At 42.8% G+C, this 15706-nt stretch overlaps 1 protein-coding gene across 4 annotated transcripts in view; it reads left to right on the forward strand.

The window, feature by feature from the left end:
• The window catches only part of SFXN5 (sideroflexin 5), a 133969-nt gene that overhangs the window by 47442 nt on the left and 70821 nt on the right, over positions 1-15706 (forward strand). For all 4 annotated transcript variants that reach the window (XR_014841694.1, XM_003354772.6, XM_085018916.1 and 1 more), the window contains exons 4-6: positions 1248-1274; positions 1775-1829; positions 4428-4453. Coding sequence is in view for 3 of the 4 variants with exons in the window: in XM_003354772.6 (XP_003354820.2) it covers positions 1248-1274; positions 1775-1829; positions 4428-4453 (108 nt within the window). In the remaining variant the exon portion in view is untranslated. The remainder of the gene's footprint in view (positions 1-1247; positions 1275-1774; positions 1830-4427; positions 4454-15706) is intronic.

A 15706-nucleotide genomic window follows, 5' to 3' on the forward strand; every position in this document is an offset into this window, starting at 1 on the left:
TTATGTCCTCATTCAGCTGACCCTATGACTAGCTTATGCCTTTACATCTTTGTTCTTAAGCTTAAATTGTTTATCAGCACTGTGACTGTTATTCAAGCAGGAAGAGGGGATAAAGTAAAGCAGGACAAGATGGAGTTTTCAACAAAGAGGCTAAGAAAATATTGTAGAAACATGTCTCGTGACACTGGACGAGTTCCTGTCGTGGCGCAGCAGAAATGAATCCGACTAGGAACCATGAGGTTGTGGGTTTGATCCCTGGTCTTGCTCAGTGGGTCAAGGATCTGGCATTGCTGTGGCTGTGGTGTAGGCCAGCAGCTGTAGCTCTGATTAGACCCCTAGGCTGCCAACCTCCGCATGCTGCTGGTGTGGCTCTAAAAAGCCAAAAAAAAAAAAAAAAAAAAAAAAAAATTGCTGGAAGAATTCTTCAAATAATTTAGTAATTTTGTTTTTCTTTTTCTTTTTTGTCTTTTCTAGGGCCGCACCCATGGCATGTGGAAGTTCCCAGGCTAGGGATCCAATTGGAGCTGTAGCCTCTGGCCTACGCCGCAGCCACAGCAACTCGAGATCCGAGCCACATCTCCAACCTACACCACAGCTCATGGCAACGCTGGATCCTTAGCTCACTGAGCAAGGTCAGGGATCAAACCTGAAACCTCATGGTTCCTAGTCTGATTCGTTAACCACTGAGCCACGACGGGAATTCCATAATTTAGTAATTTTGAAGCGTGGCCAGAGTTGAGAACACTTGTTTTAAATTGTGAGGGAGTTCCTGCTGTGGCTCAGCAGGTTAAGAACCTGGCTGGTATCCATGAGGATGTGGGTTTGATCCCTGGCCTCACTCATTGGGTTAAGGACCCAGTGTTGCTGCAAGCTATGGCATGGGTTGCAGATGTGGCTCAGATCTTGGATCTGGCGTTGCTGTAGCTGTGGTGTAGGCCAGCAGCTGCAGTTCTGATTCAACTCCTAGCCTGTGAACTTCCATATGCCACAGGTGTGGCAAAAAAAAAAAAAAAAAATCAGTGTGAGACCCTAGCCCTGCTCTTTTGGGATCCCTGGTCCTATCCCTGGCGTAGATGCCACACCCCCAGGATGCCAGATCTGGGGCAACCAGGACAATCTGAGCCTCTTAAGCCCTTTGGAGCCGGATTCCTTGGTTAGCAAATGTGTCTTCGAGACCTTAAAGTGATATCTTTTTAATCTTTATTCTTTATTCTCTTTTCCTTTCTCTCTCCCTTCCTTCCTTGCAGCTCTGGAGCGCACAGAAAATCAAGCAGGTAATTCAACTTTCTTTTCCTTCCCTTCTGCATGTCTCAGAGACCCTGCCCCACCCTGCCCTCTCCCACCCCAACACTTGCCCTGGGCTGCCTCACCCCTCCCTTCTTCCCCAGCACCGGGGGCCTGAGTTTCTGAAGACTAGCGCTCAGGTCAGCCTGCCTTTCCCTGGGTCCCAAGCTCCTTCCTCGGGAGCTTCCACAAAATCCTTATTATGTGCCTGCTGTGTGCGAGGCATGGGGGACAGAGAGCCTACAAGGCGGACAGTCCTCTGGGATGCATTCAGCTTCAAGCATTGGTCAGGAGGGGAAGCTCCATTTGCAGCCCATGTGTGGTTTTCTCTTGCCCCGAGTGGTGGGGGAAGGACTGACTGGCCACAAGGCAAAGTGGGATACAGTCACCGGCCCCCTGAGTCTTCCTGATGGAGCACTCCTTACCCCCCCTTCCCATGTCCCTTCTCCCGCCCTGACTGTTACCCTATGCTGTTTCTGGTTCTTGCCAGGCTATTCTACACCCGGACACCAATGAGAAGATCTTCATGCCCTTTAGAATGTCAGGTAAGCCCTTGGGACCCTCTGGTTCTGCCCAGCCTGGGCCACTTAACTATGGTCACAGCTCCAGAAGCCTCTAGATGCACTGAGGCGGGTATGGAGTCCATTCCACACAGAGCCACACTCGTGCCTACACTAAGTCAATCACTTTGGCTCAACCTAACAAGACTCTGATCAGGTCTCAGGGTCACCAATGGAGCTTTTATTTTTTATTTTTTGTATATTTTTTAAATGTTCAACCGCACCCACGACATATGAAGTTCCTGGGCTAGGGATAAAATCTGAGCTGCAGCTGCGACCTAAGCACCACAGCTGTGGCAACGCTGGATCCCAAGAGAGCTTTTAGAATGTGCCTCCCTGGAGTTCCCATCGTGGCGCAGTGGAAACAAATCCCACTAGGAACCATGAGGTTGTGGGTTCAATCCCTGGCCTCGCTCAATGGGTTAAGGATCTGGCAGTGCTGTGAGCTGTGGTGTAGGTTGCAGCCATGGCTTGGATCTGCTGTTGCTGTGGCTGGGATGTGGGCCAGCAACTGTAGCTCTGATTTGACCCCTAGCCTGGGAACCTCCATAGGCCACAGGTGTGACCCTAAAAAAAAAAAGAATGTGCCTGCCTGCCTTTTCTGCCTGAGCGGTTGGGGTAGAGTGGAGGCCTCCACAGGGGAGTCTGATGCCCCCAGCTCAGGTTTATCCCCCACCACCACCTCATATAGCAGCAGCCTCAGGCAGGCCTGCCTCCCTTGAGTCCCTCCTCCCTGACCTGTGCCCACTGCACATGCCTTCCATGCCCTGCTCCCTGCTCAGCCCGTTCTAGCAGTGACTCCCCAGACGAACTCCCTGATTTCTGATCCTGCTTATAACCCGCCCTTCTGAATGGATGCGCTGCATTTGTACCGCTACACACCAGGGAGGCGGATTCCTATTCTGTGGAGACCAGTAGGCAGAGAGCGTAACGGGAGAGTGGGTTTAAGATCCCTGCCCTCAGTAAGTCACCACCCTGCGGTCACTAGAGGGACAGCTCTGTATGTATGAGCTTAATGGCCTAGAAAGCACTCGTCTGCACACTGGCCGGGGCTGGTGTGGTCATCCTGCCCATAGTTCTGAGAGGCTAGAGTCCTTGTCCAGAGTCACACAGCAGAGGTCATACCCACGCCAGTGTGCTGATGCCTCATCTATGACATTTCTCAGTGCGATGGGGTGTACCCGCCCACCCCTGAGTCACGGGGTGGGTGGGAGGGCTGCTGGCTGCTGCCTTGGGAAGCCCTCGGGTGGCTGGAGAGAGGGTCTCTACCTGTGGAGGTTCTCAGCCCAAGGCGGGCAGACAGAGTCCCCACCCTCAGAGAGACTGACCTCACGGCGTAAGAGAATATACAACCACGTGACATCACTGAGCCCAGTGACCCTTGCTTTGCCGTGAGGAACTCTGAGGCAGCAAAGTCCCTGAGCACCTTGTAGCCACGGCTGTCAGCACTCCCCAGTGCCTGCATGGGGCCACAGCAGGCTTCACCCGAGCCTCGCAATCAGTCTGTGGACCTCTCCCCGGAGGGCGGTGGGTAGGAGAGTGGTGGCTCGCGTGTGCAAGTGTGCACACTTGGGACAATGATCTTTGCTTTAGATGTTAACTCATGCACACGTGGTTCTCTGCTGTCTGGCCAGCTGACTGGCTGCCATCAGTTGAAGGCTGGGACAGGCTGCCTACTTATAACAATGAAGGTGGATGACAGAGGAGCCTTGCCTTGGTGTGGGGTCCAGGGGCAGTGGGGAGATGATGCCTGGGGCTTGACTGGTCCGCATGCCAGCCCTTTCTGCATCTGTGAGGATGTCCAGCCAGCATCCTAGAGATCCAAAAAGCTCTGGCCTGTTGAGGCACGGCTCTCTGGCAGGCAGGGAATGCCCTCTCCAGAACTGCTCATAATGCCGGGGGAGACAGGGTGTTTGCTAGGACAGGCCGAGGGAAAGAGGACATACTGGGCCTTCAGAGACATTGTGGTGAATGTGGGCAGGGCTGCTGTGCCTCATGGGAGGACCACCAAGTGCAGAGTGGCCATGCCCCAGCTGTGGGCAGCCTGCCCTTGGGAATGGGGCTAAAGGGGAGCAGAGTCAAGGAGGTTGGGGACCCAGGGGAGCCTCTGTCTTGGGGAGAGCTGAGCTGCGAAAAGGTCTGGGGGCTGGAAGTCCCTCCTGCTTCATTGACCTAAGCCCATCAATTGGGACCCCTGCCAAGACCAAAGCTGAAGTCTCTTCTGGTATCTCAGATGAGAGGTAGGTGGGGCAGAGACAGGTGGGATTATAAAACCTGACTCTCGGAGTTCCCATCTTGACTCAGTGGAAACAAATCTGACTAGGAACAATGAGGTTGCAGGTTCGATCCCTGGCCTCGCTCAGTGGGTTGGGGATCCGGCATTGCCCTGAGCTGTGGTATAGGTCACAGATGTGGCTCGGATCCCACATTGCTGTGGCTGTGGCGTAGACTGGCAGCTGTAGCTCCAATTTGACTCCTAGCCTGGGAACCACCATATGCCTCCGGTGTGGCCCTAAAAAACAAACAAACAAACAAACAAACAAACAAAACAAAACAAACCTGACTCTTCTCTGTTCTCTACAGGTTACATTCCTTTTGGGACACCAATAGTAAGTATTACCGTCAAAGGATTTTCTTTTTTAGAAAAATTTTTTAATGTCTAACTTTACATCATCCTTCATAAATATGTGACTGAGTTGTTGATTTAGGATAAATCCCTGGAGAGGAATTGTTGGAGAAAATCTCATATCTTTCTTTTTATTTCTCTTGATGTGTATTGTCAAACTTCTCTCCATGGACCGTGTGCCCGTGTACACCCAGCAGAGCCCTGAAGTGCCTTCATCCCTGCACATTTTCCATTCTGAGTATTGTCATTAATTAGGACATGCTGGTTTGATCATAGGCAAGTTTTTCCAGAAAGCTTGGGAAGTTGGAAAATAAGGGAAAATTTCAGTTTTCATTTTCCGTTTTTTGTCTTTTAGGGCTGCGCCTGTGGCATATGGAGTTCCCAGGCTAGGGGTTGAATCATAGCTGCAGCTGACTGCCTATGCCACCACCACAGCATCGCCAGATCCTTAACCCACTGAGTGGGGCCAGGGATCGAACCCACATCCTCATGAATACTAGTTGGGTTCGTTACTGCTGAGCCACAATGGGAACTCTTCAGTATTCTTTTTGTTCAGTTTTGAGACCTGGATTAAATTTACTCTTAATTAATATTGGAGTAAAACAAATGTACAGAGAGGTTGCATTTATCATAAATGTACACAAAGTGAGCTCATTCAAGTAAACATCACTTAAAGATATAGAGTATTATCAGCATCTCAGAAACTTCTCATGTACCCATCTCAGACCCTGACCTCCCAGAGAACCACTTTTCTGACTTGCCTCATTATATTCTCATTTTGCCTGTTATTGAACTTTATATAAATGGAATCACTTATATAAATGTACTTTTTTGGGCTTGGCTTCTTTCACTCAAAATTGTTTGTGAGGAGTTTTTGTTTCAGCATAGTAGGTGTCCTGACATAATCTCTGTAAGGATGTACCTTCGATCCCTGGCCTTACTCAGCGAGCTAAGGATCTGGCTGGCATTGCCCTGAGCTGTGGCGTAGGCCTACAGCTGCAGCTCCAATTTGACCCCTAGCCCGAGAATTTCCATACGCCACAGGTGCAGCCATAAAAAGGAAAAAAATCGTGTGTGAGATTTGTTTTGTATAGTATGAGTTTGTTCTTTTTCATTGCTGTGTGGTATTCCACTGTTATAACTATGCTGAAATTTCTATGCTCCTCCTGCTGTTGGTGGACATTTGGGTTGTTCCCAGTTTGGAGTTTACAACAAATTGTCTGCTTTGAACATGATTGTACAAGTTTTTTAGAGGATATATATGGAGATACACACACACACACACACACACACACACACACACACATGTCCTCATTTCTCTTGAATTACACCTAGGAAGCTGGAGAGATAACAACTAAATGAAGTGTGTGATCTTAGAATCAGGATTGGGGAGCTCCCGTCGTGGCGCAGTGGTTAATGAATCCAACTAGGAACCATGAGGTTGCGGGTTCGATCCCTGCCTTTGCTCAGTGGGTTAAGGATCCGGCGTTGCCGTGAGCTGTGGTGTATGTCGCAGACGCAGCTCGGATCCCGCGTTGCTGCGGCTCTGGTGTAGGCCGATGGCCACAGCTCCGATTCGACCCCTAGCCTGGGAACTTTCGTATGCCGCGGGAGCGGCCCAAGAAATAGCAAAAGGACAAAAAAAAAAAAAAAAAAAAAGAATCAGGATTGGGATCAGGACAGGTGTGTATATAAAACAGTACTGCAGTTTCTTTTAAAGTTAAATATATACCTACAGTGTGAGCCAGCAATCCTATAGTTAGGTATTTACTATAAGAGAAATGAGTACATATGTCAACATAAATATCTATACATGAATGTTTATAGTAACTTTTTTCATATTAGCCTAAACCTGGAAACAGACAAGAATGACCAACAGATATTAAAACCACTAAGTACGAAACTGATTGGGAACAGGATATTTACCTAGTCTAAAAATTTCCTTTATATTTTATAAACAGCATTCATTCTATTTTTATTAGTTGGCAGCCTCCTATAAATAAAGGTTTTCCCCTCTGCCTCCCACTTTATTGTTTTTTATTTTTTTAAACTATCAGTATGGTCTCAGTATGTTTTGTATTCAGTGAATAATTTTTGTCATTATTCATTTTACATACAAATTATGCCAAATTTGACCAATTAAAACTCTTCAAAGCAGTTTCCCTCCATTTGACTTTTTATTTTATTTTTTTTTGGTCACCATGCAGCGTATGGTGCTTCCAGGCCAGGGATCAGATCCCACATCCAAGCCACAAGCTTGAACTAAGCCACAGCTGTGACAAAACAACGGATCCTTAACCTACTGTGCCAGCTGGGGATTGAACCTGCATCGCAGAGCTCCCAAAAGGCTGCCTATCCTATTGTGCCATAGTGGGGGCTCCGACATGTCTTTTTTATGTTTGTTTTGTTTTTGTCTTTAATTTTATGCCACATCTGCAGCATATGGAAGTTCCCAGGCCAGGTACTGAATCCAAGCCATAGCTGTAGTAATGCTGGATCCTTTTAACCTATTGCACTGGGCTGGGGATGGAACCTGCACCTCAGTAGCAACCCAAGCTGCAGTCAGCTTCTTAACCCGCTGCACAACAGCTGGCACTTGACATGTCTTTTTTATTCTTTAAGTATGTGTTTCAGTACCTTCTGGTACAATGTATGAATATTCCAGATTCGTCTTGTAGTTTATCCTAATGCTGGAATCATCCATTTCTCCATAGAGCCCTGAACCCTTTCAGAGGGGAATGGTATTGAGAATCAAAATCTGGGTAGCTAGATATGCTTACTGTTATTGGAGTGTTACTGTTTCTAGGACCTTTTAGCAGAGTTGGAACATACAACTTTTTAAAAATCATGAGTTCAGGAGTTCCCATCGTGGTTCATTGGTTAAAAGAACCCAACTAGTATCCGTGAGGACTCAGTTTCGATTCCTGGACTCGCTCAGTGGGTTAAGGATCTGGTGTTGCCATGAGCTATGGTGTAGGTCGCAGACATGGCTCAGATCCCATGCTGCTGTGGCTGTGGTATAGGCTGGAGCTACAGCTCCAGTTCGACCCCTAGCCTGAGAACCTCCATATGCCACAGGTGCGGGCCTAAAAAGACAAAGGACAAAATAAAATAAAATACAAATCATGAGTTCATACTAATACTTCTAAAGTCAACCCAACATCTCAGAGTTTGTTCCCTCCTTCCATTCCATACATACGTCTTCCTTCCCCTTGAATGGGACTCCAACAGCAATGTATTTACTCACTTACTAAATCTTACACCTACAAATAAACGAGTTTCAGAATTGCTATGTTAATGCCTCTCAGACATGTATTAATCTCCCCAAAAATGTATTAAGTAAAGCTCAAGATTTCTTTGAAGTTCTTTTTGTCCATTGAATAAATGCTACTGAGAGTACACAGTCAGAGAACTGCATTCAAAAATTATTTGGATTATTTTCTTCTGTGTATATATGTTGTTATTTGACATACAACTAGGTTTATTTATTTCTGTTGCCATTCAGTTTCAGATGTTTCCCTATTCTCATTGATTTATTTTTGGAAATATATAAAATATCAACACAGTTCAAAAGTCAAAGCTATATAGTGAAGTTCCCCTGTAGTGCAGCAGCTTAAGGATCAGGTGTTGCTGCAGCGGTGGTGCAGGTTGCAATTGCAGCGTGGGTTTGGTCCCTGGCCTGGGAACTTCCACATGTTTCAGGTGCAACCAAACAAAAAAATTAATTAAAAAAGTCAAAGTTGGAGTTCCTGTCCTGGCGCAGTGGCTAACGAATCCGACTAGGAACCATGAGGTTGCGGGTTCGGTCCCTGCCCTTGCCCAGTGGGTTAACGATCCGGCGTTGCCGTGAGCTGTGGTGTAGGTTGCAGACGCGGCTCGGATCCCGCGTTGCTGTGGCTCTGGCGTAGGCCGGTGGCTACAGCTCCGATTCAACCCCTAGCCCGGGAACCTCCATATGCCGCGGGAGCGGCCCAAGAAATAGCAACAACAACAACAACAACAAAAAGACAAAAGACAAAAAAAAAAAAAAGTCAAAGTTACATAAAAAGGCATAATAAAAGTCCCATTCCACTCTGTCCCTTCTATTTCCTTCCCATCCATCCTTTCTAAGTAAATAATTTTATCCTTCCTATTTCTTTTTGTAAAAATAAGCAAAAAATTTCCCTTTCTTATATAAAAGGTAGCACACTGTAATACCCTTTTAAGCAATGTTTTTTTCCACTTTAGTGATATATCCTGGATATCATTTTGTATCAGTTTATAAAGATCTTCCTCATTCTTTTATTTTTTTTTAAAGCAGCATAGTAGTCTCCTATGTGGAAGTACCATAATTTATTCAGCTAAAATTTCCTACATATGGACATTTAGGTTATTTCCATTATTTTTCCAATATGTATAATGCAAGAATAGATAGTCTTGTACAAATATGTTTTGATATTGTTGGAGATACATCTTGAGGATAAATTCCCAGCTTCTATGGAAGAACTAATTAAATAGACATTTCTGGCAACACTGAGCAAGAAAACAGAGAGAAGATGCAGGAGTTCCCATTGTGGCTCAGCGGTTAGCAAACCCGCCTAGCATCCATAAAAGTGTGGGTTCGATCTCTGGCTTCTCTCAATGGGTTAAGGATCATCTGGTGTCGCCATGAGCTGTGGTGTAGGTCGTAGACTTGGCTGGGGTTCTGCATTGCTGTGGCTGTGGCTGTGGCATAGGCCAGAGGCTACAGCTCAACTGGACCCCTGGAAACCTCCATATGCCATGAGTGCAGCCCTAAAAGACAAAAAGATAAAAAGGCAAAAAAAAGAAATGCGAATAAACAATATCAAGACTAAAAAGTACAATAATTACAGATACAATAGAAGTTTAAAAGATCTAAGTGTATTGAACAATCTGGGGTAGTAAATTTGAAGACTTAAAAGAAATGGACATATTTCTGAGAAAGTGTGGTTTACCAAAAACTGCCTCGCAAGATGGTATAGAACTTGAGATGACCTATAAATAGAAAAAAATTAGATAGATCACTTGTTTCAGATATACGCACCAAAGAACCAACAAACAAACCAAAAATTACCACTAGCCTCCCATGACCTTTCAAGTGACTATACTCAGAGGAATAGCCAAACTCAATTTTTATAAAACTCTTGAAAGAGAATAAAAAAGAGGAAATGTTCCCCATTTCATTTATGAGGTACTTTGAGACCATTACCAAAAAGTAATTATGAGAAATAAAAATGACAGGCCAATATCATTTGTGAAATTTCATGTAAATAGTCTAAATAACAGTAAGTTGAATCCATTAATGCATTAATATATCAAATAATTTCTATCAAAAATGGTAACATTAGAGAATGTACTATCATTCACCACATTAATGACTGAAGAAGAAACATGATAATCTCAGTAGATACAGAAAAATCATTTGATAAAATAACATAACTCCAATTAATTTTTTTTTTTTTTTGTAAGCAAGCAATGTCTTTGTTATAGGAAAGCGAATAGCTCCCAGGACAGCTGGGAGTGGGGAGAAGAGCCCCCTTTTCTATTGTCTTATAGGGGTTTTTATCCCTTAAAGATGGGGGGGGTACCAACGTGGGGTCCAGAAAGATGTGGTTTTCTCCCATTGGCCTTGCCCAGTTACCTATATCAGTCCTTGTCCAGTAGGGGTTTTAGGAGTGGAAATGTCCAATAAGTCTCATGGTTTCTTTGCTTTTTTCTTCCTGTAAACTGTCACAGGGTGTTAGAGATTAATGTCCATCTGGGCATAGGTACAATTACAAATTTTTTAAAGATAAGGTTAGTTAGGTCTAGAAAGGGGCTTCATAACTTGATATAGAGTATGCGTCAAAAAAAATCCCAATCCCATAGCAAGTACCATTCTTAAAGATGAAACAGATAAAGGTAAAATCTTAATGTCTGGGGCAAGTTAAGAATATTAGAGGGAGTTCCCTTTGTGGGTCAGCGGTTAGCAAACCCAGCTAACATCCATGAGGTTGTGGGTTTGATCCCTGGCCTCACTCAGTGGGTTAAGGATCCGGCGTTGCTGTGAGCTGTGGTGTAGGTTGCAGACATGGTTTGGATCCCACATTTCTGTGGCTCTGGCGTAGGCCAGCAGCTACAGTTCCAACTGGATCCCTAGCCTGGGACCCTCATACACCGCAGGTGCAGCCCTAAAAAGACCAAAAAAAAAAAAAAAAAGGAATACTTGATAATGGTGCAACATTCTCCTAGGAGACTAACAAGTACAGTAAGACATGAAAAAGGATGTGACTAGCATTAGGATTGGAAAGGAAGAAACAAAATTATTCACGAAAATGGGCAAACTATTGGAACTATCATTTTAAAAGATTTCTGGGTGTGAGACAAGTATACAAAATAATTGTCGAATGCCTATAAACGAACATGATTTTTTAAAGAAAGAAAGCATTTATAATAGCACTTAGAACTCTAAGTTGCCTAAAAATAAATTCAAGAAAGGATGTGCAAAATCTTTATGGAGGAACTTATAAAACTTCATTGCAAGACATTGGCAATAACGAGGTGGCGGGAGGGCATTCACCATATAAACAGTATAACGCAGTTTAGTTTTGGCTTGGAGAAAAGTAAATAGATCAATGGAACAGAATAGAAAGTTTGGAAATGTGCCAATGCCTATGTGGAAGCTTGATCTTTGACAAATCAGTGGAGAAGAAGGATGCACTATCTAACAATTGGTAGTACGACAGTTGGCTATCTATGTGGGAAAGAAAGAAAGTTAGATTTCACCTCATACGTAAAATAATTTTAAACATAAAAAGAAGATATTTGCAGCATTGTTTATAATAGCAAAAAAAAAAAGGAAACCACTGCTATGACCCAAGCTGCAAACAATGATGAAGGAAAAAGCAATAACAGAGTAACAGTGCTGTCTGGTGTCATTTATATAATGTTTTAATATGCCAAGCAATATTACATATATTGATGGGCATATATTTCATGGATCCATAAAAGCATTCATAGGAATGATTAACAGCAGATTCATGATACTTAGCTCTGGAGAGAGAGAAAGAAGGCAGTGGAATCTAGCAGGAGAACAGGAGGTGCTTCATTCCTATCTGTTATGTTTCATCTGTTTTTTCTTTAATCTTTTTTTTTTTTTTTTTTTTTTTTTTAGGGCCACACCTGGGGCATATGGAGGTTCCCAGGCTAGGGGTTGAATCGGAGCTGTAGCCGCCAGCCTACACCACAACCACAGCAATGCCAGATCCGAGCCATGTCTTCAACCTATACCATAGCTCTCAGCAACTCCAGATCCTTAACCCACTGAGCAAGGCCAGGAATCGAACCTGCAGTCTCATGGATGCTAGTCAAATTCGTTTCCACTGAGCCACGATGGGAAGTGCCAGTTTCATCTTTTAAAAAGATAAAATTTGGGAGTTCCCTGGTCACACAGCAGGTTAAGGATCTGGAGTCATCACTGCTGCAGCTTGGGTCACAGCTGTGGTGTGGATTCAATCCTTGGTCCTGGAATTTCCTTAAGCTGTAGGCACGCCACCCCCAAAAAATAACAAAAAAATAAACAAAAATTTTAAAAAGATAAAATTTTCACCAAAATCGACACAATGATAAGATTTGACAATAGGTGAATGTTCATTATGTTATCCTCTAGACTTTTCTGTGTGCTTGAATTAGCTCATCTTGTACCTATATTTTAAATATACATCAACATGTAGAAGGAGTATCATTCACATCTCTGTCCTTCTTGAGTTTCCTTGAAGCTACTACATTGTTCTGAAATATTCTGAAAATGTATTATGAGTTTCTCCCACCATAAGTGTATGTATTTAATTTCCTTGCATTTTTTAGAGTCGTTGCTATATATACTTTAGTGCAGTGGGGTTTGGTGTGTTCATGACATTTTTATCTTTTGATGTTATAATTTGCACCTTCCCATCTCTCGCTGTCTCTTTCTTTCACACATACACACACACAAAATATCTGTTTCATTGAATATTGTGTTGACTTCTACTTCATCTTGTATTAATATTTCTATCCCCATTTTGCTATCTGCCTTGTAAATTATTGCCTACATACTTATTTATATCAGAATGATATTTAATTTGTGTCATTTTGCATATGTATCTCACAATTCAGCTGAATTTTTTACCCAGGTTGAGAAACTGTCTTTAACTTTAATAATTAACAGAACCCGTTCATGTTTATTCTACCACTGGTGATTGTGGTATCCCAGAGATCAACTGGTTTGTTTGCTAGATTGTTTATTAAGTTTTGTTATTGTTTCCATTTAGTTTCCTGTTTTGCACTAGAGTGATAATTTTCACTGGTCCTTTGGTTTCTTTTTTCTTTTTTGTCTTTTTTGGGGCCGCACATGTGGCTTATGAAAGTTCCCAGGCCAGGGGTCTAATCGGAACTGCAGCTGCTGGTCTACACCACAGCCACAGCAATGCTGGATCCGAGCTGCATCTGGGACCTACACCACAGCTCATGGCAGCACTGGATCCTTAACCCACTGAACGAGGCCAGGGATTGAACCTGGGTCCTCATGGATAACAGTTGGATTGGTTACTGCTGAGCCACAACTGTTTCTTAAGCAGTTGTTTGGGAGGAGAACATTCTAATTCTCTCTACTTACCATTCACCTGTAATATTTTACAGAAAGGTTTTGTTTAGTTACCTATCAATATTAATCATTGAATAATAAATAGGACCTCCCTAACCCTTTGCATAAAGGAAGACATTTTAGCATACCATTTTACTTTCTAATTTACCATTTCACCCATACACACCTGCCAAGATTTTGGAAGTAATCTGAAATCTCACGAGATTTTTGAATCCTTGCTTAATACCTATATTAAACTTTACAATTATTGATGCTCTTCATCTGTGTGCGCGCCAACATGCGCTCTGTTTGGCTAGAGTACTTCTTTGAATAATATTAAGAGTGTGTGGGCAATACTTTCTGAGTCCTTGCATATCTGAACTGACTTTTTTCCTCTCGTACATGAACAATAGTTGGCCCAATTCTCTTTTTCTTTATAGGTAAACCTCCCCCATTCCCTTTGAGATACTTTTTTTTTTTTTTCTTTTTATCTTTGGAGTTCAGAAATACCCTCAGGATTTTAAAAAAATCTTCTCTGTATACTTTATAAAATTATACATGTAATACATGGATATGTTCTTTGGAATTCAAAAATATCACCAAGAATTTTTTAAAGAATATTTTTAAAGCTCTACAAGTAATACATGAATATGTTTCTCAGCTCAGAATTCAAACAATAAAAAAAATGAAAGTTCCTCTGACGACCCTCAACTCCATCCAATTCTACTCCCAGAAATTGCCTCCATTAGAAGTTTGGTGTGAACTGTCAGGCTTTTTTTCCTAGGCATTTTACATACATCTGAATCATCACTAAAATTTGGGGTCTTTTTTGTATTTTTTCCATGAAAAATATCAAAATATACTTATTTATCTACAAATAGTTTATTACACTTATCGGTTTGCCTACATAAAGAAATCCTCCCTCCCCCCCTCCCTTTTCCTTTTGTGTGTGTGTGTGTGTGTGTGTGTGTGTGTGTGTGTGTGTGTGTGTGTGTTTTTGCTATTTCTTGGGCCGCTTCCGCGGCATATGGAGATTCCCAGGCTAGAGGTCCAATCGGAGCTGTAGCCTCCAGCCTACGCCAGAGCCACAGCAACGCGGGATCCGAGCCGCGTCTGCAACCTACACCACAGCTCACGGCAACGCCGGATCGTTAACCCACTGAGCAAGGGCAGGGACTGAACCCGCAACCTCATGGTTCCTAGTCGGATTCGTTAACCACTGCACCACGACGGGAACTCCCCTTTTCCTTTTTGACTAGTATTCTTTCCCATAGTGATGGATTTAGATTTAGGTTGTTTCTGATTATTTGCTATTAGAAATAGTTCGTGAAAAATCCTTATAAAGCCCTTTTTGCACAAGTATGAGGATTTTTCCAGAGCCCATTCCAGGAGTGAGTTTGCTGTGTAAAGGCAATGCACATTTACATTTTTGACAGCTATTGCCAACTTTCTCTTCAGAAAGCCTATATTTCACTACAACTTTGTAATTCAGGTATTCATATTTTTCAGGGTTTTTTTTTGCCAATCTGATGAGAAAAGGATAGCATCTCATTATGGCTTTAATTTTTATTTCCCTGGATGCCAAAAAGATTTCACTTCTTTGCATGTATTTATTGGTCTTCTACATTTCTCTTCGATGGATTAGCTGTTAACGTCCTTTGTCTGGTCTTCTGTTGGCTTTCCTAATTACTTTGTAAGCATTCCTTATCTATTTTGGATATTAATCCTTTGATTTACATATATTGCAAATCTTTCCCCAGGTGTTTTTCTTTTACCTCCTGGTGTTTTTGTTGTAGGAGAGTTTTAAATATTGATTTTTAAAAATCAGAATCTTTCTGTAGATCGATTTTCGAGTCTTGTTCCTATTTCTTACCTCATCTCCTTTAATTAAAATAACTGGATTTGTGTGAGTTGTGTCTGGGAATTAGGTCTTGGATGTATTTATTACTTCTGTTTGCATTTCCTAATTTATTCATTTCTGCTCTTGTTTTTATAATATCCTTTTTTCCTCTTTGATTTGCTAGTGGTTGGTTTTTTAACTCTTTGCTTTGAATTTATTGTTAATTTATTTGTTCTTATTCTTTCCTTCTAATGAAACTGTTTAGGGCCCTGAATTTGCTTCTAAGTGTATCAAATACTTGGCTGTGTCTAATATGTTTTCATATATAGCCATCTATGTTTTTATTTTCTAAATAAGTTTGAAATTATAGCTTTGAATCCTCTTTAATCAGATAGTCAGAAGAATGCATTTTAATTTTTTTTTTTTTTTTTTTTTTGTCTTTTTTGCTATTTCTTTGGGCCGCTCCCACGGCATATGGAGGTTCCCAGGCTAGGGGTCGAATCGGAGCTGTAGCCACTGGCCTACGCCAGAGCCACAGCAACGCGGGATCCGAGCCGAGTCTGCGACCTACACCACAGCTCATGGCAATGCTGGATCCTTAACCCACTGAGCAAGGGCAGGGACCGAACCCGCAACCTCATGGTTCCTAGTCGGATTCGTTAACCACTGCGCCACGACGGGAACTCCTGAATGCATGTTAAATCCAAAGTGGTTGGATTTTTAAAGTATATGTTCTTTTGTTATTATTTTCTAGTTTATCTTATTTTCGTAGAGAATGACCTCCACAAATTTGCCAT

The sequence above is a fragment of the Sus scrofa genome, chromosome 3, assembly GCF_054392235.1.
Source record: "Sus scrofa isolate SSC_HxYL_T2T_F1_AM1 chromosome 3, Sscrofa_HxYL_maternal_Yorkshire_Landrace_v2.0, whole genome shotgun sequence".
Taxonomy (NCBI): Eukaryota; Metazoa; Chordata; class Mammalia; order Artiodactyla; family Suidae; genus Sus; species Sus scrofa.